The sequence below is a fragment of the Nymphaea colorata genome, chromosome 6 (assembly GCF_008831285.2).
Source record: "Nymphaea colorata isolate Beijing-Zhang1983 chromosome 6, ASM883128v2, whole genome shotgun sequence".
Lineage (NCBI taxonomy): Eukaryota > Viridiplantae > Streptophyta > Magnoliopsida > Nymphaeales > Nymphaeaceae > Nymphaea > Nymphaea colorata.
The window spans coordinates 20,783,388-20,806,172 of record NC_045143.1 but is presented as its reverse complement, the minus strand read 5'-3'; the positions used below and the strand labels follow the sequence as shown (position 1 = coordinate 20,806,172).

General features: G+C 36.0%; 1 protein-coding gene across 1 annotated transcript; it reads right to left on the bottom strand.

Moving 5' to 3' along the window:
* Positions 1 to 19,914: 19,914 nt before the first annotated feature.
* On the bottom strand, positions 19,915 to 22,785 carry LOC116256898 (glutathione S-transferase U17-like). Its single transcript, XM_031633439.2, has 2 exons — positions 22,324 to 22,785; positions 19,915 to 20,516 (listed from the first exon to the last, which is right to left on the bottom strand). The coding sequence occupies exons 1-2, from the start codon at positions 22,651 to 22,653 to the stop codon at positions 20,130 to 20,132; spliced, it is 717 nt and encodes a 238-aa protein (XP_031489299.1). The 5' UTR covers positions 22,654 to 22,785; the 3' UTR covers positions 19,915 to 20,129.

Here is a 22,785-nt window from a genome sequence, read left to right as displayed (position 1 = left end):
ATAAGTATGTTCTCAACTCATCAACACTGAATAAGCACAAAACATTTTGATGGATTTTCATGTTGATCTTATGGTATGATACAAGAAATAGCACATTAAATGGAATACCTCATGAATCCTGGTGGGTTATACATGGATTGCAGGATGTCTTACTCTACTTTTCACATATCTACACCTTGTAAAGACTCCTTTTTACAGTTGACAGTCCCTCACATTAATGCCTTTTGTTGTAAAGAATGTACTTATGTAAAAAGTAAATTAAACTAATCAAACACGAGACAACAAGTTTCACATCAGTTCATTGAAAAGCTTCCATAAAAGTCACAAACTCAAAGTACAAACATTTTCAGTGCCATGTTGTCTACAACTAAAATTGAACATTAAATTAACAACATACTAATTCACTCTAGGGCTTGACTATTAATATATCATAGTTTACAATGCTTTAGAAAATCTAAAATTGCAAGTACATGGTGTAAGATATGTTGGCTGCAATGGATCTAATGGGAGCTATCCATGTACAACTATTAGTGATCATCTAATTCTTAAGCTTGTTATCCGTGTTGGGTTTCTCTAGGTGAGCTTTTACAAAATCATCTAATGTTCTTAAAAGAGTGTTTTATATTGGTATCTAGTCGTAACCATGATGGTTGTGAGAATGTTTGAGAACAAACTCGAAGATATGGTATTAGCACTTGACCTGGGGCAAAACTACCCACTGACCAGGCTTTAAAATGAAATCAATCTGAAAAGGGAACATATGGTTACGACTGAATGTTGACCTGGGTGATTTCTTTGTGTAGGCTCCAAAATAGACTGACAGAATCTAAAAAAAAAAAAAAAACTCAAGTCACGGCTAAGTTGAAGAATTCGAGGCCATTAGGATTTAAAAGAAGGCCTTTCATGAAAAAAAAAAACAAACACAACACACATTCATATATACATGGACGATGCAAATTAAATCAGCCTTGTTTTGTGCTATGTTATCTCTAGAGTTCAAATATTTGCTATACTAGTTGGAACTAGTGATATACTAGTTGGAACTAGCAGCATGTGTGAAAGTTTATGTAAGAATATTACTCAAGAAGTGTCATATTGTAGTTTATGTGCCAAGTAATCTTGCTATATGCTCCTGTGGTCACTGGTAGCATAAGAGTACTCTTGCAAGAAGCAGCCACAACTCTAGTGCTAAGTTGGGAGTCGTTTTGGGCTTAAGTTGGCTATTAGGTGTGTTTTATATATTAGGTCTATTGAAATGCAAAAAAAGGAAGTGATAAGATTATCAATGCTAATTTTCGCACAATGAAAATATTGGAAAGGAGTAATTCCTCCACAGTATATTGATTCATAAAAGAATAAATGCATCAAAAGTAATCAAAGTTATCTTAATTTATGCAACTTTATATGTGTGGTCATCATTGACATGATAACCAAAAGTCAAGAAGAATGTATAATTTCTTCAACATATTCTTGTCTTCAACTTGAAGTTAAAAAGAACATAAACTACTCTGGTTGTATATTGAATTTCCAATTCACCATCCAGAAGTGTATGTATGTGCCTATGTGTGTGGCGGTTTGGAATGTGTAGTTGCTAATCAAAACTAGTAAAAACCATGATTGTATTTCAAAAGTTATTGGTAATTTTGGTAAAATTCCTCATCCAAAGAAACAGATTACCAAAATTATGATATGTAAGTACTACATCCTTATCCATTTTTCCAATGACAACTAGTGATCAAGTATCTTATAGTCTATTCCTTGTAAATGATGAGAGAGTCACCTAAAAGTCCTAAATTAGAGGATTCTCAAGAATCATTAATTCCATAGTGAATTACTTTCCATAAGATACATAAAACATCATATATAAAGCTCTGAGTCACCAAAGATCCACAATTTTAGGCTAGTGTCCCTTAGTAATTCCAGAGAAGTATACTTTTTCCTCTCTTAGCATGCCTTCCAAAGGATGAAATCCTGAAAAAGGTCACACTATTGATATAATTCTTGACAGTTAAATGTCTAGTTTCTTCTTTTAAAAATCAAACAACCCTCAATCTCTTTATGAATTGGCAAAGGAACATATATATGATCTAGATAAATTCTGGTTTGTTTATATCTTCCAAATTGATGTAGTTAAGTGTGACAATGATATTGCCAAATATATATGTTGTGAAAACGCATGCATTTTACATTGACAAGACAATTCATCATCAAGTTCACCTTACTTAAAGAAAGTATAAAGTGCAAGTCATCTTGGGCTTGTCTACTAGACCATTTGTCTAGATATGAAAGCCCTTGCTCAATGTTGATAATCTCATTAATAGAGTTTGTAGTCTCACAATGTGCTCAAGTCTAGTAGATGAAGTGGTGTCTGTAGCTCATAGAGCTTGGGAGCAATTTGTGTGACTTCATGCGAAAGAGAATGAATAAGGAAATAGATTTTATGGTTTTTGTAGATCATCTCCATGTCAAGACATTCAAGTAGTTATTTATTCATAAACAATTGAAATTGTGCACGCAAGTATAAATCACAATAATTCTTCTCCTTTTAAAAATCAAACAACAACTCTTAATCTCTTTATGAAATGGCAAAGGAACATATATATGATCTAAATGCTGGGTTTTTTTATATCTTTCAAATTAATGTGCCAAATGTTGCTAAGTATGGCAATGATATTGACCACATATATATGTTCTGAAAACATATGCATTTTACATTGACAAGAAAATTCATCATCAAGCTCATCCTACTCAAAGAAACTATAAGTGCAAGTCATCTTCAGCTTGTCTGCTAAACCCTTTGTCTAGATATAGAAGCCCTTGGTCAAAGTTGATAATCTCCTTAATAGAGTTTGTGGTCTTACAATGTGCTCAAGTCTAGTAGATGACATGGTGTGCTTAGCTCATAGAGCCTAGGAGCAATTTGCGTGACTTCATGCGGAAGAAAATGAATATGATAACAAATTTTATGGTTTTTGTATATCATCTCCATGTCAAGACATTCAAGTAGTTATTTATTCATAAACAATTGAAATTGTGTAGGCAAGTATAAATCACAATAATTCATCATAGCATAAATGCCTGAAAAGGAAAAGTAGTAGATACAGTCACTACTCATGCATCTTCAATCATAATGGTTGAGCCAATCTTAATTTGCTAATGAAAAAATAAAAATTGACATAAAAGCCTTTGAAATTTATCCCTTTGGCTACAAGCTTCCTTCATCTCCTTGTTTGTTAGATGTGAATGCCTTTTGTGATTGAGATCTAGTGTTCACCACTATCTTCATTTACTACAACCTCTTTCATTAAACATTGATTTCTATCTTTATATATAAGGTATGAGTCATGGCTAACATATGCTTGTACCTTTGTAGACATGAGTCACGTCATATCGAATGCATGCACTCTTTTATGAGTTTAATATGCAAAACGTGCACTTTAAACTTTAACTGATTGCTACAAGTTTGCTCATGAAGATGTTAGACCTATATTTGGCCTTACTTGATGATTGAAGATGATGTTGGATATTGTAAAGACAAAGGTGTTTGGATAGATAAATCATCATACACATTTGTTTTTATCCTCTCTTCATCTGGTGGTCTGCTTATTCCACCACTTTAAAAGAAGGAATGCATATTAATCAAGAAATATTGTTAATTCGTTCTATGAAAATGGGTCACAATCAACTCACGTGTTATCATTGGTATCTCTTTGTTTTCTCCTCTTCATGTTATCTCAATTGTTAATGATCTCATACATTAATTGTGAGTTGGTCCATCTTATGTTACATGTAACATGGTATGTACTAGAGTATTTGCATCCTTCTCTGAGTGTTTCTTATTTTGTTCTTTTTTTCCCTTTCCATTCTTACGTCTGAAAATCACTTTCCTAATCTACCTAGATGGTTTAAAGCATCCACCAAAAATGGATGTGTAGGAACAAAATAAGTGCACCAAAGTTCACCAGGGTTTCATCCTATGGACCTAACTGCTTGAATTGGGCTAAGGCAGTCAATGGCAAATTGAAACTTGACTGCATCAATGGGAGACTCAAATAGTTAAGCAAAATGACCTAGACTATCGAGGATTTTTGTTTCTTGATATTGTTCTAAAAAAATCTAGGAATCTATAAAGGATGTTTGTGACGAGCAAAACAGCAACTCTAACAAGATATTGCTGCTTCCAAAGTTGAAGCAAAACCATTTAGAGAATACTTTGGAGCATTGCAAGGTAAGTGATCAAATGAGTTATCTCAAACATTTTTCCGTAACCTTTGAAGTTGATGTTCTTTGGTGATGATTGCAAAAGGATCAAATTTTCAAAGTTTTAGCCAGCCAGGGTGAAGATTCAAGTAACATCAAATGCTAGGTATTGATGACTATCTCTCTTATTTCCTTCCCTAACATTTGTTCCATTATGTAATGTGAAGAACTGGGTCACAAAGTGACAAGGAGGGAAGACACATGACTGGTCATGAATTAACAAGGTTATGTTCTGTACTGTCTTGTCTTCTAAGCAAGTATTAATAGCCAATGACAAAAAGGACAACACGCTTTTGATAAAACTAAGCACTAGCTAGGCTATATACTTGGCCACACGAGCAAGAAATGTTATGAACTTACGTGGCATCCAACACATGACAAAAAAGCAGAACTCCAAAACATAAAGGTGCTCATGCTGTCTCTATGGATGATCAAATAAAGTTCTCTTAAGCAAAATCAGCAAAAATATATATGGTTTCTGATGATTCTTCTAATGACACTAACATATAGTCATCATGCCCTTATCTCCAGAAATACTAATGATAGTTGGGCTTTTGATACAGGACCAACCAACCATATGACCTAAAATCCAAAACAGGTTACATATTTAAACCACCGTGAAAATCTCCATCTACATAGCTAACAGCTTACCACAAGGAATGGATGCTGGATACTACCTTTCCAATTAAGCAATACCCAGAGTTTATTGTGTGCCTAAGTTGCCATATATCCTTGCTAATTATAGAATTGAAGTCGAGAATTAAAGAACCTCTATAATCGATTGTTAGCATCTTCCATATATATTTGTTTCTATTATTTCATATCGTCATATAGGGCTGGTGTTTCAGGTACTTTCACAGAGTACTGCACAAATATAGGTTTAGGCCTCCTCATAATTAATTTGCCTTTAGTCATACTATGCAAGCATCTGAAGAAGAAGCGAAACCCATTGAGAAAGAGCAAATTAAGTACCCTTCTTCAGTTCATTCGATTCACATGCTAAACTAAGTGTGATCACAGAGTGTCCAATGAATTCCCTAATATCATGTTCCCTTTAATATGGGCATTCCATGAGACCAACCGCGCAATTTGAACTTATAGTTGTTTTCAGCGTTTGTATATGAAAAATATTTCGAGCTTACTCATCAGAAATCACGGCCATTGTTGGCATTCAAGACTGAGGCTTCATACGTGTGGGATGGGCCAAGACAGATTACTAGCTTACTAATTGGTCGAGTACATAGGGTCGTTTATTTTTATTTGTTGGGAACAAAGATACATGTACATGTACATATACTTTCAGTATATAAACTTGAAATTAATTAAGAGTTAAAAGTTTTACAATATAGTAGTAATATGTAAGACAGAACATGAGTGTTTTATATATAAAGCAAGTAACAATTTATAGTTTCCTATGAAACATGGCTAGTCAATCAGGCTGATCAGTGCACATGATAAGTTAAGGCCTTTTGGCTAGGCCAAGTCACTACAAAAAACTGAGGAATCACCGATGCCCCAAACCCGAAACCATCAGTAAAACTTGAAGACGCGTCAGTAAAAGTTTTACTGACATCTGTGTTGGTAGTGAGTGAAAAAAGTATTGGTAGAACCTATCAGCGACATTCAAACGCGTGTTTCGCTCCACGCGTCGGTGTAGACGCCTTCACAATAGTCTAAATATTGATTCGGATGTTTTTGGTTCTAATTAACTTGAGCCGTCTTGGGTGAGTCACAGGTTGAATCAAGGTAAGTTCAATCATGGACTTGACCCGGTGACCATATATTATTGGGCTTTTCATGAGAAAGAAACTCTGCTCCACAAAAAACCGTGCCATGTTCCGTTCGAACTCGGACCAGCCAGTACATAACAAAATCGGTAAGTCCAAGTTGAACACAGAACTACACAAAAGTAACGTAGATGTAGGAGAAACCGGTGTTTTCAGCACTCTCTTTGGAAGGCATGGATAATTTGCTTAGCTGCTCTACCATTCCTACTTGTGGCCATGGCTATGAAGCTTGGTTATTGGTGCCCATATTTTCATATTCCGGTTCTTGGGAAGGTAGACCGTTTGGTGGGACGAGCAGTTTGGGCGTCTTCCATGGATGCTTTAATTGTTTGGTAAGACTTTTCCTTCTCCCCAAATAACATAAGGACTGGTGCTCCTTTTTTTCTAATCAACCTCAGTCTCTTTTATCTACATAGAGGTACGCAGACGTGAAAACAGCATATATATATATATATATATATATATATATATATATATATAATTTGTGTACAGTTTCTTATATTTCAAGAAGTGTAATGACTAAAATACCCATGATCAGTGAAAATGATTTAGACGTAGGGAAAAAGTTAGAAGTTTAATCAAAACTGTTTTTTTTTTAGACATCCCAAACTCCCTTTTTTTCACGTGCATATCTGTTGACTGCTAGGTAACGAGCAAAACTGAGACGGTTTAACGGTGATTATTACGGGTCTTTTTTTTTCAATCAAACTAAGAAAACCAATACGCAGGCATCGGCCCGTATTGGATTTTATTGGGTCGGTTTCTGAACCGATCCACCGAGTCAGCAACCTCGCCGATCCGGTTTCTGAACCCATTTTAATAACATATATTTACTATGTTCTTTCACATGTCAGATTTTATTTTCATTGGAGCCCGCCTATTGTGATTGTGACCTGGCACCGTCAACCTTAGTAGTGGAAACGAGAAATCTAAGGCTCACGTTTGTTTCAAAGATCTAGGGTCTTGAATCAACGGTCTCGATCCGCCTTACACGATTCTGTTGCCCCACCATTTCAGAAGGGACGGAGCCAGAAATTTTTGACTGATAAATTTTTTAAAATTTTAAGGCACGTCAATATATAAATGAAAAAATTTCTCAAAAACATCAATACAAAAAATTAGTATTTTTTGTAGCCCGGTGTAGACTGCCTGCTGGATGTCCTACCTCTATATGGCCGCTGGAAGTAGAGAAGCCACCATATTTGAGAAAATCTCATTCAAAACCTAATATAGTGATACCTTGAACTTCAATTTTTATGGGAAATTGAAAAAGGAGGGCTGTGAAAGTCAATGACTTTCTGGTCGATAATGTAAAAACTGTAAGACAAAATGCTATCTATACCCACTTTATTGTAAGAACATACAGTTGAAATAATCACGCTGCTTCTCGTTGCAAGAGTTGTATTTCCATTATGAACAAGAAAAATAGAACGAAATCCATCAAGGCTCCACTCAGTAAGTTCAAGTTTCAATGGGAATTGCCCTTTGCCAAAGCAATGCATAAGAACTTTGGTGGCGAGAAAATGGCTTTGGGGGTTTTAAAATAACGATTGACTTTTGCAAAAATACAACATTGAAAAGAAAAATATGAAGAGAATGAAAATTTAAAGAAGGGAAAAGAAAAAAAAAAGAGATAAAAACCTGCAAGTCCTTCTCACGAAAGACTTAGAAGTGGGTCCCAAAAAAAAGAAAAATGGAAAAAGTTGTAGATGGAACCTTCCTCTTCAACATGTTGCACCTTCTCTAACTAAGCTTTACAAAAATTTCAAACGCCACTTCTTATTACCAATTTGGTTTTTAAAGGGCTGAAAAATTTAAGAACCAAAGAAGGAAACCAGTTCATTGTTCTTGATTTCTTGTTCACGGTTATTACATTAATGAGACTCACAAATTTTGTCAAAGATGTTAGCTCTACTTAACAAGGCGATTTTAGAAGAGGTTGAAGTTTTTCTTTTCTTTCTTCAGATGCAGGGCTGCTATGAAATCTGAGTAATAAGTGGTATCAATTAGAGTGTCGTGCATCTACCATCTTTAATACAATACAAAGGAATTTCACTTGTACTTAAATTGTACAGCAAAAGGCCTAAAGACGAGGCCCTTGCCAAATGAAAAGTTGCCTGTACTCTCGATGGCGAAGACCGATCGCCGTCCCCACCTAATCAGACCGGCGCTCTTCTCCTTCTGTTGGTAGGACGCGCTTATGGTCCTACCCACAAAAAATGGCGCTCCGATCATCCGCCATCTTCAACGATGAACGGTGAAGATGGGCCCTAAACGCGCATTGCTCCTTTGCAGTTGAATCGAAATATAGAGTACAGAATAACTACTCCTGAGAACCAAACATATCAGGAATATAGACACAGGATACATAATACGCATATATTTCAACGTATAAATACTCGTAAGCCAGCCATCTCACCAGGGGCGGAGGCGGGGGCTTGTGTGTGGGCAATTGCCCACACAAACCTACACAAATTGCATATTTTGTTTGTTAGTACTTCGTAAAGATTTTAGTTATTTGCATGCTGCTTGCCCTTTAATAGACAATTTGAAATATTGCTGCTCCCCAGACTTCACTACCAGGCTTTTAATTTGCCTTGCGAAAATCAACGACATATTTTCTCTTGTTAGAGCAAGATAAACTGGTAAGCTACCATCTTCATGAAATTAAAACGATTGTCGGTCAAGCCGTGAAAGCAAAAGCCACGTTTTAATGAACCAGAAGCACATGTCGACATCATACCAAGAAGCCAGAAATGGAATTTCGTGATATGCAGTCGAGAGATTTTACTTACCGGTCCGGCGACTCGCCTGACTCCGGCAGCCTTCAAGGCTGCAGCATCCGACGACGGCATACTCCGCAGCACCGCCGGCAGCTGCATTGCACAAGCTTGGTGCAGAAGAAGAGGCAGAGAGTTCAGCGGGTGATTGGAGGCCTCCATGGAATCAGGGCTGAAGCAGGGGGAGGAGGGAATTGCGCAGAGAAAGAGAGAGAGAGTGGTTGTGCGTTTTTAGTTGAGGGAGTGTTCGCCATCGTTAACGCAAAGAAGTTTGAAAAATGGTGTTCTTCTTCCCCGTTTGTTTGTTTGTTGGATTGACCGGTAGATCCAGTGAGAACGAGTCCCTGCTGGGGGCTCTGTTTGCTTGACCAGTTGGGCCTGTTACCGGACCGGTCGACCAAACATTCCACCTGGTCCGACCAAACTTTCTTCCTTATTCACCATCACCCCTCTTTCAACTCCTCTAATTGATGATCAGTTACGTCACAGCGACACGACGTGTCCTGTAGTCGTTATTGTCGAGACGAGCAACGACACGGCAATGCGATTCGTGTCAACATTTTAAAAAAAAATTAACACAAACGATAGTTTTTATTTAAAAAAAAGAAAAAACAAGAAATTCTATAATTTCTACATACACCTGTTCTTTTTGTCTTTTACGCTCAATTGCTGATTGAACTGCCCCAGTGTCGTGTTGGAAGTCATTGGTATGTCAACGGATATGGATCTGAGTCTGATATCTGGTAGAAACTAAACCTGTTTGCAGTAGATTAAGAACCGATGTGCAGGAATATCCATATGATAAAAGCGATCACTTCTTTTATACTTTTTTGGATCTAGTAGATGTTTAATTGTCGATATTGGTCTATATGGGTCTGGTTGGAATCTAATATCGTATCCAAGTCCATTCTGCGAGAGCCGGACCCCTTCTCCTCTCCATTCTTTCTTTTTGTCTCATGGTTCAGGGCTGCGGCGGGACCTGAAGATTCTGACTCACTTAGATTCTGAATGTTGGTTATTGTTTCATTATAAACTTTTCATTCTTCCAATGCACATGTTTGGTTCGGTTCTTTCAGATTGTGGGAAGGGGTATGCTGATTAACTATCGAATTTTGTTGAACCTGAAGGTCCGGAGCTAGCCCACCTACCATTAGAAGTGATTTATTTTTTATATCGTTTCTTTGATGTCACATATATCTGTCGGTCCTAAGAGAGGGTTAGGACCGACAAGCTGCAAATGTCCTTTAATTGAGATTCATGAGTTGTTGGATCTGGATATAGTTACGATCAACAAATTCAAGATCCTGTAATTATATTGAAACGTTTGAAATTCTTTCATGAAACTTGCTTTTGTAAATTATCCTATAAATTCAAGCTGTATCACGTTTCAAACATTGAGCAGTTATATATGAAAACCTAAAAAGTCGAGCGGTTATTTACAAATTTTGACATTTCTAATTCAACAAAATTATGCCTAGCTTTTGATCATACCTTGCACGGAGCGTGGGGTGATTTGAAACCACGAAGGCCCACAAATCAAAGGTACCTTTGAGGTCAGACTTTCTTCCCATCTAAGGATGATGGACTGGATTTGAATCGCGTATACTCTTAAAGATATCGGTCTTTTTGGATGTTTACATGTTCTGATTCAAATTCATATTCAAATATGAACGAAGAAAAATCGTACGTGAATCTGAACCCAAAATTGATTTCACAATTTGGATCCAATCTGAATCTGATTTTTGCATTCACATCTAAATCCAGATCCAAATGTTGTACCGAATCTGGTCAATTCTTAAAACACAAAAGGTGTGTTGGATATAAGATATTTGTCTGAAACTAAATCTCATGTGAATCCGAATCTGATGTTGGATACTTGTGTATAGCGGAATTTGAATCCAAAACTGATCATATGTCATTTCTTAAATCGAATCTGATCTGATTCCTTAATTGGATTTCAAATTTTTTTTCTACATCCATCTTTTTCCGATGGTTTGGTAGGATATCTGGTCTAAATTAGATTGGTCTAAATTAGATATGTTGACATCCCTATTCTCATCCAACCACAAGTCTGGTGCTTTAGTTACATGATAAAGATTTCTGCAAATACCAGCTGGAGGTTTTGCCTTCCAACGTTTGTTGCAAAAAATTGAACTCTAAAAATTAACAAATCAACACAACAGGATCAAAACTTGCATATTCTAAGGATCCCAAACTCTCTTTATTATACAGTGGTAAAATACGGTATTTATTTACTCTGTAGGTCTCGTATAATTAAAAGGAATTTTTGGTCAATTTTAGGTCTAAAATCTGAGACTATCAAACGTACCATGTGGACCAGTTTGTGTCAACATGATTGAGATCTCCTGCTCATTTGAAAGGACCTATTGTTTAAACAAACATTAGATTTTGTCACTTAGTAAAAACTTTGTGTAGTTATATTAAGGGTGCAGGGGCCATGCTTCCTAAGAGTGATGATGCGACCAAAAGGCAGAAGATCGGCCCACAGACCTAATGAGGTAAACAAACATTTCCTAAAAGAATCTCGATCCAAAGGTTCATAACCAGTTTCAATTATCCGCCACTTCCAAGTTTTTTTTTTCTTTTCTTTTATTTTCTTAGGAACTTTGAGGTTTGCCGCGAATGTAATGCTTTTTCTAATGAAATTTTGTTGTAGGTGGGAACAGTTAATAACGGTAAGGCTGGACCGTGCAGCTTAAGGCTTGACAAAGTCCCAAAGCCCTTGGCAGCAGTCCAAGCCCGGCCAGCTTAGTTATCGGTTTGGGCTTGTCCGTCAACATCATGCATGTTGGATACCCGGTTTAGAAGTCTACCCTTATTTGAAACTCTTAACATTTTATTTTTTTAATATATTAAAAACAGATATCAATGTATCAAGTGTTTTTAATAGGAACCATGCACCAAAAGTTTGTATATATATATATATATATATATATATATATATATATATATATAAAATCTCTCCACTTCTTTTATTTTGTTTTCTCTTTTCTTATCTCTCTTTCTCAACACGTAACGGGCCCATTGCCCACCCTTAGTTAAGGGTGGGCATTGGGCCGAGCCGGCCAGCCTCACTTTATTTTTAATAAAAAAACAAAAAATATATATTATATATATTCATAAAGAAATCTATATATATATATATATATAGTTAAAAAATTATAGCACCCAAGCCCCGCCCAATTTAATTTGGAGCACAGGCTGGGAGCCTGAAAGCCCAACAGGCCTCCAGTACCGCCTACCCTTGAGAACAGTTGTAGAAAATGCCTCATGTTTGTCTCACGGATAAAATTTTAATTTGAAAAAAAAAAAAAGAGTCTGCAGTTTTAGTTGAAAATTTTAAAGGCCAACCTTAACATACAGGAAAATATTTTTAATAATTTGTAATAGTTTAAGCACACGGATGAAATATTTTTCATAAACCTCGTGGTAAATTTTCATTTTCCTATCAAACACTCCCCAAGAGGACAGTTTCGTAAGATGCACATTGTCTTCTTAAGCACGTGTTCTTATTCCAAGAACACCTTCTTGTTGTTCTTTCAGGAACCATGATTTAATTATATTATGTGTTTAATTGTTGGACTTAAAGGCAACATCTATTATTACCTGAAACGGAAACATGCTTCTTAACTATCATACGCTTATCTATTATTACCTGAAACGGAAACATGCTTCTTAACTATCATACGCTTTGAGAATCTATGGTCCTACCCTCTAAAATTTGTAATTGTAGTTTACCTTGGTCCTCGCACAATTCTTGACCCCGAGGAAAGGGACAGCTTTGGTTTTTTACTTGGGTAGTAGAATTCCCTCCGTTCACTCCCAATAGGGGTGAACAACCTCGGCTTATAAACAAGTTTGAGCTGAGTCATTTGCTTAACGAGTCGAGTTTGCGTTCATGAGTCGACTCGTTCAAATAATCCAATTGAGTTCGAGCTCAATACGTAACTGCCGAGTCGAGCTCAAGCCTTAATCAAGTCAATATATTTAAACGAGTTTATGAGTTTGTCGAACCTTAATTGAATCGAGTTCAAACTCAACACGTTGTTATGTCAATTCTATTCAAACAAGTTTGTCAAGCAATTGGGAAAAACTCATTAGCCCCAATACTATATTTACCGGCTGATAAGCTCCGATAAAAATGATAGCGTGGTGTGGTAACCGCTCCCAAGCATGGAATGGTAGAGATGAGAGTAGGTGGCAATCTCCAAATTTAGATTATTCAAATACATTAAAAATCAGACGCGGTAGAATTAAGTTTGGTGAAAAGCATCTCAGCCCACGTTGCCACACACACGAACACATGAATCATTTCTCAGGGGTTCGATTGGTGGGCTTTGTCTATTCCTGCCCAATCATTAGACTGGACCAGCAGAGTTTACGATAAAATAATCAAAGACGAAGATTCCGATACCCCACACAAGGGCCTTTCCCTTCATCCCCACAGGCGTTTAGAACTTTAGGTTTAGTTCTTCCTTTCTTAGAAGCACAAAGAGAACTGTTACCAAAATGAAGAACACGCCAATTAGTTTTGTTTAGAAGTCGGTACTTTCAAAAACTAATATCTTGGGAAAACAAGGTTTTGTGAAATCTGGTTTTTTTTTAACCAGTTTTTGAAACTAAGTTTGTATATTTGATAGACGAGTGACAAAAAAAAAAAAAGGACATTCCCTTGATGATGTTCATGGAAATTATTTTGTTTAAACCAATATTTAACCATCACCCAAACACACTTAAATGTCATGTTAAAATTAAAATGATATTTTTGCCTCCAAAACAACATTTAAATGTATCGCACCGATATATCAATCATGTATCAGATTCACAAATACTCACAAGCACATCTTTAAGAAACTTAAGTAAGACATGAACAAGCCCTAATGAGGTAATAATCAAATTAGGGTAAAACCTTGAAACTCACTTAAGTTTCAAGAGAAACAATCCTACAAATTATATTATTTTCTTGTTTCAAACATCAAATCTTTACTTTTTTCCAACATACTATTTTCAAAACTTTTTCAATATTCGAAAGTCATTTCTTGTTGGGCTATGATGAATCCATCTAATTCAAAAACTTATTCTTCCAAAACAAAGTTTGGAAAACTTGTTTTTACAAAGCATAACAAATTAAATTCATGTTTTGTAAAACAAGTAATTTACAAATATATTTCAATCATATTTTTTCAAATAAGTTGAAAACTATGACTTTCAAGCTATCTTCTAGCATAAATTATCTCTTTACATTTGAGCTCTAATCACAATATTCTAATAACTCAAATGATCTTAAAGTATATCTCTTTGAACAATTTATTTTCTAAATTATTTGTACATTTCATTCTTGACTTTCTAAAGTAGCTATCATTTGAGGTTCATTAAATATCCCTAATACCACAGTTCTAAACCTAATGCCACTATATTTCAAAACAAACTCACATTTTAATCCTTCAAAATCTCTCTTAGACTTTTGAAAATGTTACTTAAACTTGAGCACACATGCATTTAAATTTAGAACAACACTTTCAAATATTTGAATGTGCAAAGCAAAAGACTAGTTCTTGGTTTGGTTACCCCCTAATAGAGGTGTTGAGAACAGTCAAACCTCACATCAACGGGCGAGTCCCTTCCTCTCTTTAAAACAAAAATCTTTTTTTTTTTCCTAAAACACTCCAAAAACAATTTTGGAATGCAAACACTAAGTTTGATTGTGTTAGGACTAGTCTTAGCCATGGAATAAATATAGTGCTAGCAAAGTTTATTTTATAGTTAATAATTTGAGTTAGAAACTATCAGATTTTCATGAGGAGGATGTGATTGGATACTTTTTTTTTTTTTAATTCAAACTCATGAGGAAATAAGACTGCAATTACAAGCAATTTAAGCATAAGAAATTATGCTGAAACAAAATCTCATATTTACTAGTTGAGAGAATGAAATGGTATTAACTCATTTTGTCATCAGTCAATTAAAAGTAGGTAGCACAAGAATAACATCAGTCGAATAGCAATAGATGAAAGCAGATTTGAATATCTAATTGAAATGCAAACTACTTATATGAGGCATTTCAAACGAAATTCTAAAGATTACTCTTCTAGCTACAATCCAACATGCATATGGGAACGCTCGAAAGTTTCAATTCCTCAAAAAAATATTTGATAGTGAAATGGGGCACCAATAAGGTGATCCTTTTTAACTATACTTGTTTTTGGTGATTATTGAGATCTTTCATAAGAAACCCTTTCAACAATCATGAATTGATGCATTGAAGTGCCAATATTAGGCAAGAATGTAGCTGGTTTTCCTATGTTAGGATATGCAGGTAATGTTTTGTTCTTTTAAGAAAATTTTGACAAGATTTCAACAGGTTGTGACTGATTTTATGGAATCCTTTGACTTGCAAACTAATGAAGAAAATCACATTGTTTTCCTTTTTATTTGGATGACTTTCTTGTTCAATGGATTGTAAGACAAGTGAGCTTGTCCAAAGATTTATTTCTCTCTTAGTATTTGGGGCTTCCATTTTCACCTTGACATGAAATTATTATAAGGGTCCAAAATAGTCTAAACCATTGGAAATGAACGTTATTATTTTTTGTAGGGAGACTTTTTCTCAAAAAACCAGAATGCTATGTCTTCCTATTGGATTATGGTTTTAAAATGTCTTGTCAAATTATCTAATATTTTGTAAGACTTGTTTGGTAAACTTATGTGGAGGATGGATCTCGTAAGGCCCATGTCATTTTATGCAAGACTTTATCAACATCCATTGAGGAAGGAGGGTAGGTGTCAAGGAAAAATCATGAATCAAATGTCGCATACTTGTATTTCCTTTGATGCAAATGCTAATTAAAGGGCTTTTGGTTGCATATGAAAGTATTTTGGCCATCTTAGTGCTTGGGAAGGGAAATTTGAAAGCAATATGCCTCCATTATATAAGGGTATTATGAAATATTGAACATGATTGGGCGATGATATATGTTGGCTTGCAATGCAAGATTTTGAGTGGGTTCATAGTCTGGGAATGCCTTGAGCAATGAACTTCCAATTAAAAAGCTGCATTTAATGAAAGCTGATATTGAGTTATCAATTAGTTAAGGAATAGCCAAATATATAGATAATCCAAGGATTCAAACCAATGGTAGGTGTACAACAAAGATGTAGATACCAATCGTGTCAAGGTAATGATAGGTTGATATGAAAAGCTGATGGCTGAATTGTTAACTTTAGAGCTCAATTGTAGCAAAAAAGTTAAAGGTAGAGGTACTATGGACAAATGGGGTAGGGGGCTTTGGAATTCTCATTCAGTTCCAAAGGGCACGTTGATTTTCTTACATTATGAGTGTCAATTGACTTCCAACTAAAGTCAAATCTCAATGATTGGGATTACTCTTGCGTCAAGGTATGATTTATGTAGAAAAGGTGTTGACAGTCAGCGACATCTTTTCTTTACATGGTCTTTGGTTGCAAATATTTGGATTTGTGGTTTCAACTGGTTTGGTGGCTAAAGAACTTGCTGTGATGATTTTTGTTTAGAGTTTTTGAGATAAAATACAAGAAAATTTCAATGTGAAGAGCATAAAAGATGTTGGACCCTTTATTTTAACATTGTATTATGAAAATTAATCTTTTTTTAACCAAACTATTTCATAAATGAGTGTCAAGTTTGCCCCAATATGATTAATCTAAAATATGACACGTTGCTCTGAGTTTGTCCTGAAATAGGAGTGGTATAATAACATGAAGAGAGCTATTCAATTGTGGTTGAAACCGTACATCTTTTAACTTTTTTGACAATTCAAACCTGGCCTGGTTTTACTATGGAGGTGGCTACTATGGTTTGGAAACAAGTTGTCAAATGTGCTCCAATTTTATCATTGAATGGTGAGATTCAAGTGGAAAGATGCCTTCGGGGGAGGTATTGTTCAATGGATCTTCTTTATTGAATTTTGTTTTGTCTCATTCTTTGATTGTAATTAGAACAAACAATGGGAAATGGAAGAGTTGTTTGTGTCATTGCACTGATATCCCCTAGCTTTGTGCAAGGAAATTTTCTCACATCTTTGTTAACATTAGGCATGTGTTAGTTTCCAATGATGTGTCTTTGAGGAGATCAGTGCGGGGGGCTCATAGGCCATGACCTATTTCATATTTTACATGTCAAAAACAACCACAAATTAATACAAATTTCAATAGGTCCCTTCCAAGTTTCTTTGCCCTTTCAAAATGATCACATTTTGATTCTTCATTCAAAAATTTCAAATGACCAATAATCTAATAAAATAACACCTACAACTTGTGATTTTCAGCATGATTTGGAGGACAGAAAGAAAGGTAACACAAAATAATTCCTTAAATGCTAAAATCAAACTTTATAGCTTGAAACAACTTGAAATCCAAAAGAGTCATAGTGCTGAAGACCCTCTGTTTGAACCCACTACTTCCTTAACTTTTGAAGCACCCTTTAAGAAACGGGTTTTTTATCGAGCTTCCCAAACAAGACGTTGTATCTACCATACCCTTATCTTGGCCATCCTGTCATTAGTGTTCTTTGTCCACTCTTTGATGGTTTTAAGAACAAAACAACAAGTTCTTTCTATCCAACATTTGTTTTCTCTGCTATTTGTCCTATTTGTTCTATTTTTTCTATCCGAAGTTTGATTTATGTCATGTTCATTATGTATGTTTTGTCATGTGTTTGTAACTTGTACAGTTTGTTTTGTCTGTTGTTTATAGCATGAACACTTTATTTGTTGGTTTTACTTGTTTTGTCTACTATTTTTAGAGTCTAGAGACATCTACAATGTTAATGCTTTTAAAATCATTCAACCATACTTATGTTCAATAAAACAAGAACATATTATATCAGTACTGTTGCAAAATTTATAATAAAAACCAATTATGAAAAAGCAACATCAAAACCAATCCTTCTGTTCTCGCTGATCCACCTAGAAAAAGCAATATCAAAGAATTGAAATTTGATTGTCCTTTGCCAATAGGAATCCTTAAGTATAAAGTGCTTTTTTTGGTTTTGATTTCTTCATCTGCAACTATGGAGGTGTCTAACAGAACTTTCTTTGCCTCCATCAACAATGGTCACCATGAAGACTGCACTTTCTCATCTGAAAAAACCCCAATGAATCAAGGTTTTTTTATGTCCTTTTTTCATTTGATGTTGAACGTCTTCTAAGAGCAGCTTCCACCGTCTCTATTGCATGATCAACCAACATCAATGAAAAGAACCAGCGGTGCCAACAAGAGAAGGTACATAACCCTCCCTTCATCTGCCTTCCCTAGGTCTGAAATTAAAGTTTGCTTGAGGGACTTCAATTGCAATACTGAATTAAACAATATTCAAGTTAAGTGTCCTTGTGTCTAAAACATAAAATCCTCAAGTGTTCAACAATTGTATTCACAATTTTATACAAAATGAGTCAGCAACATAGTTCCAAAAAACAAGCAATTCTTGATTAATGAAGCATAAATAAGCAATGGCTTGCTAGCCCCTTCATCAACAAAAGCACCGTCCAACTGAATCCACCCCGGTAACTAGAAGAAGATTTTTTCCATTTTTAGATGAACTAGTGAAAAAAAGAGGGGAACAAAAAAGAGGGAGAGAGATGCACCAATTCACATAACACATAAATTGTGAAAACCAATTATGAAAAAGCAACATCAATTATTAAGGGAGAGTCTTTGTGTAAACAAAAAGAAAAAATGATGCAGGAAACATGATTTGACTTGTAAAATCAAGTGCTTATTTTGTGTTTATGCAATTTTTTCTCGAGCATGCCTACGATGACAAATTAAAAGCAAAACAAATGAGAATAAAAACTTCAAACAAGTTTCTCAGCTATACTAGCTAACAGAAGAATGAAGGCTTGAGCAAAGAAGAGATTGATAATGGGTGAAGCAGGTCATGCAAATGGGAAGGAGAACGCCGTTAAGAAATAAGGTATATGTATGCATATATTACTTATGTTTATGCATAAACAATACATATATAAATATAAGTTAATATATGTGTTAATAATGTATTATTGATAGGATGTTTTTTTTAGGTTTTATTTTTTACTTTATTTTTATTTTTATTTTTTACTTTTTGATCTAGCCGTTGGGAATAGCCAACGGCTCTTTTATCAGTCATTGGAACTAGCCCAATGGCTCGTTCAGTCCACTCTTTCCTTTCTTCTCTTGTATAAATATTTAAACTATTCATTGTACAAAGTCTGTTGTGGTGTACAATAGTTCTCCATTCATTTGACTGAAGATTATTTTTTTACTTGGCCTTAATGTTTATTTCTGCTGCATGTTTATTTAGTGACTATTGCAGTCACTTTTTCATGGTATCAGAGGGAGGTTGGGCTGGTTATTTTGTTGGAATTATGACGTTGTGTTGTTTTATCTTTGAAGACTGAATCATCAAACGTCTACATGTTCATTGCTATCATTTCTAAAGTGGCACCACCTGTCTATGGAATTGTCTCAATGACTGTCTATGCTAAGTGATCTTTCATTCCTTTCTGTTATACTTTCGAGAAAAGATATTTATCTTAAAACAACATTTCAATATTCAGTTGTTTTAATATTGGTTTACTGTTGTACTCTAAACTCATCAAACAACTGTTTGGTAAAACGTCCAAAAGTATCACCTAGTCTTCCAAAGCAGATTTCATGGAGAACTCCAAAATTTTGATCAAGGGAGTATCATGCTCCATACAAGCTTAATGGAACTAACTATACATTATGGACTAAATCTTTGGATATGCTCATCAAAGGAAAATACTTATGGGACTTTATAAGAGGTACGTTCATTCCTCCATCTCTCAAGCTAATTAAAGTAGAAAATGAGATTGCAAAAGAATTAGAAGAGAAAGAAAGATAAAATGCTATGAATGAATATTATAAGAAAATAGATGATTGGGAAGCCAATAACTCAAGGATTAAAGAATGGATTTATGAAAGGATCAAACATATAATTGCTCACAATATTTCTCTACAATATTTCTCTACATAGAATGCAGTAATTCTATTATCGAACACCCTCTGAGTAGTACCATTTTCACCCACAGTTCACAGATAACAGCACCAACTTTTATTTCATTTAATGTCCTTTTACGTTACACAACAAACTCAAGCCCCAGATGTGAAGTGACAAGCTAAAAGAGACTTCTAGTAACACATACAAGGAAAGAACCGCAGATGGCACTTGGGAGGGCATAGAGATATGGACGTCCCTGACTTGGGAGGGCATAGAGATATGGACGTCCCTGACACTGAAGAGGCACTAGGAAGGGGGAGGGGCAGCCGCCTTGGCCGCTCTCATCCTTTCCCGGATGACCATGGCAAACTCGGCTAGCCTTTCGTGTTCCGGCATCACTTCCTTAACAGGCTCGGCTTCGCAGAAGGCCTCAGACCAGGCCGCCAGTTTCGGAAACTTGGTCTCGTCCAAGAGCTTCACCCCCATAGCTCCGTCGAACACCTTCATCAGGGCCAGAATGCTGCCAAGTGCGATGTCCAAGAACCCAATGGTCTCGCCCCCGAAGAATTTCCCTCCCTTCCAGCACTTCCCGAATGCGTCTTCCAACAGCCCCAGCCCCGACATTACCTGCTCTAATAGAGCCTTCCGCTGCTCGTCTTCTGCTGCCATTGTTCCCCGCATCGCCGGAAAAAGCTGCATCAACAAAGATTCCAGTAGTCCCAGCTCAGAGATGGCACATTATATCAGTGTTGCCGAACATAATCAGTCTCAATTACAATCTTTTCGACCCAGTAATATTGATTCTGATTCTTCAGCTCATTCTCTCAGACTTTCCGTTGAACGATCAGATTCAGAAACTGTTGATTTTAACAACATCGGTTGGGAACTAGAAATAAGTTAATAACCATGTGTGTGTACAAGAGAAACGAAAAGTTGCCTGATCCGTAAAAAAAAAAAAAAACGTCCCCACGATATTAATTAGTTGCAGACTTGCAGGTTGCTTAGTGGCAATCATGGTGGAAACTAAATACTCGCTCCCATCATCTTTCGATGTCCTATCGTTTTCCATTTCCAAGATTTCCTAGCTTGTGGGAAACTTGTGGAGAAAAATATTCTTTCTCCTCTTTACTGTTATTTCAGTTTGAGTTAGAATAATAAAGAAACTATTTTGCCACTCATGGCAGCAGAAGAGGAAGGATAATCTCCCAAGTGGAGGCATGTACTTGTTCTTGTTTGTGTTTTAAAATTATGCATGTGAATATATCCTAGATCTGAAAGTGGAACGAACAATTTAAAAAACAAAAGTTGCGTATAAAAAACATTTAATATGCGATAAAAAATTGAGCTCGTATTTGGATTTAAGAATGATATGTGATTGGGTTTGGACTCGGATTCATATTCAGATTCCGATACATAAATATTCGATGATATTCAGGTTCAGATTCAAACCAAATTTAGTTTTAAGTCAATATCACATATCCCCAATGAACTTATACTCTTGAAAGTCATCTGGATTTGGCTTAAAATTAAGATTCAGATCCAGATAAAAATTGACAAATCAGATTCAACTTGTGTAATCGAATTTCAAATTTGGATTCGGACATACCTTTTCCATCCAAATTCAACGCCTAAAATCCATGGTTATGGCCGGTAAGAATATATCTGATCAATCTTATATCCCTATCTAACACTAAACCATAGCAACTTACAATCACATCCTAACCGTTTTCATCCCTATTTTAAGTGAAAGAGTGGCGTGTTTGACAAGGGACGAAAATTGTCCCACTTTCGACGGGATCCGGTCGGGTCAGCCACTCATGTCTGCATCTGGATTGCAAAGCAGGGCATAGCGCATAGCGCATAAGCACAACAGCAACGGTAAGGACCAACTTCCCCGTGCAGTCCATAGGTAACTTAACCTGAGTCTCGCAACATCACTTTTCTGTACCCTAGTTCATGCATGCAGTGCAGTAGGATGATTCAGATCTATGTAGCTTTATATATCTATAGATTCCCTAATCGAACATTTTCAATTAAAGACAAATATTGGATTTCAGCTGCGTTTTTTTTTTTTGTTTCTGCAATTATTCAGTTGATTTAGGGGGTGTTTGATGATTTTGGAATTTTGATTCAAGAATGATAATTATAAAATCATAATTTCTCTTCAAACTGTAATAGAATCAAAATTCCAGGTTTCAATTTCTAAATCTTACAAACAAAATACCTCATTTGTTTAATGATTCTAATTTATTTAAAATTAAGCATTTTGATGATACTAAAATTCCATTATTCTGGGTATATCAAACTCTAGTGTCCTTTCTATCTAGAGACACTCTTTTATTTTCTTTGTTCACAATATCAGACCATGGAGTTCAAGATCAAAACTCTGCGTTAGCCACCCAGATCAAACTATGATCTGGACTACACCTCTATCTCCTCTAGCTGATCTTCATCCTTCAAGATGAGAAAAACAAAAAGACACAAGAGGATTTAATTTTACCTTTTCATCGATGTAGGATGCCCAAAAACGGGCAACGGCGCGTTCATAGGGATCGCGGGGAAGGATGGCCGGAAGTCCGGCGGATGCCCAAACCTCGTCTATGTACTCTACGATGATCAAAGATTCGCAGACGGGCTTGCCGTCGTGGAGGAGAACGGGCACCTTCTTGTGGACGGGGTTGGAGTCGAGAAGGAGCTGGCTCTTGCTGAAGGGCAGCTGCTCCTCCAGGGACTCGTAGGGAACGCCCTTGATGTTGAGGGCTACCTTCACTCGAAGCACAAAGGGGCTCGACCACATGCCTATCAGCTTCACCTCTCCTTGCTTTTCCATCTTCTCTTTTCCTGCCTTCCCCTTCTCTTCTTCTCCCTTCTTTCTCTTCTCTGCTCGCTTGCAAAACTCTTCTTCTCCCTTCTTTCTCTTCTCTGCTCGCTTGCTTTTGCTCTATGTAATCTCAGAGGCACC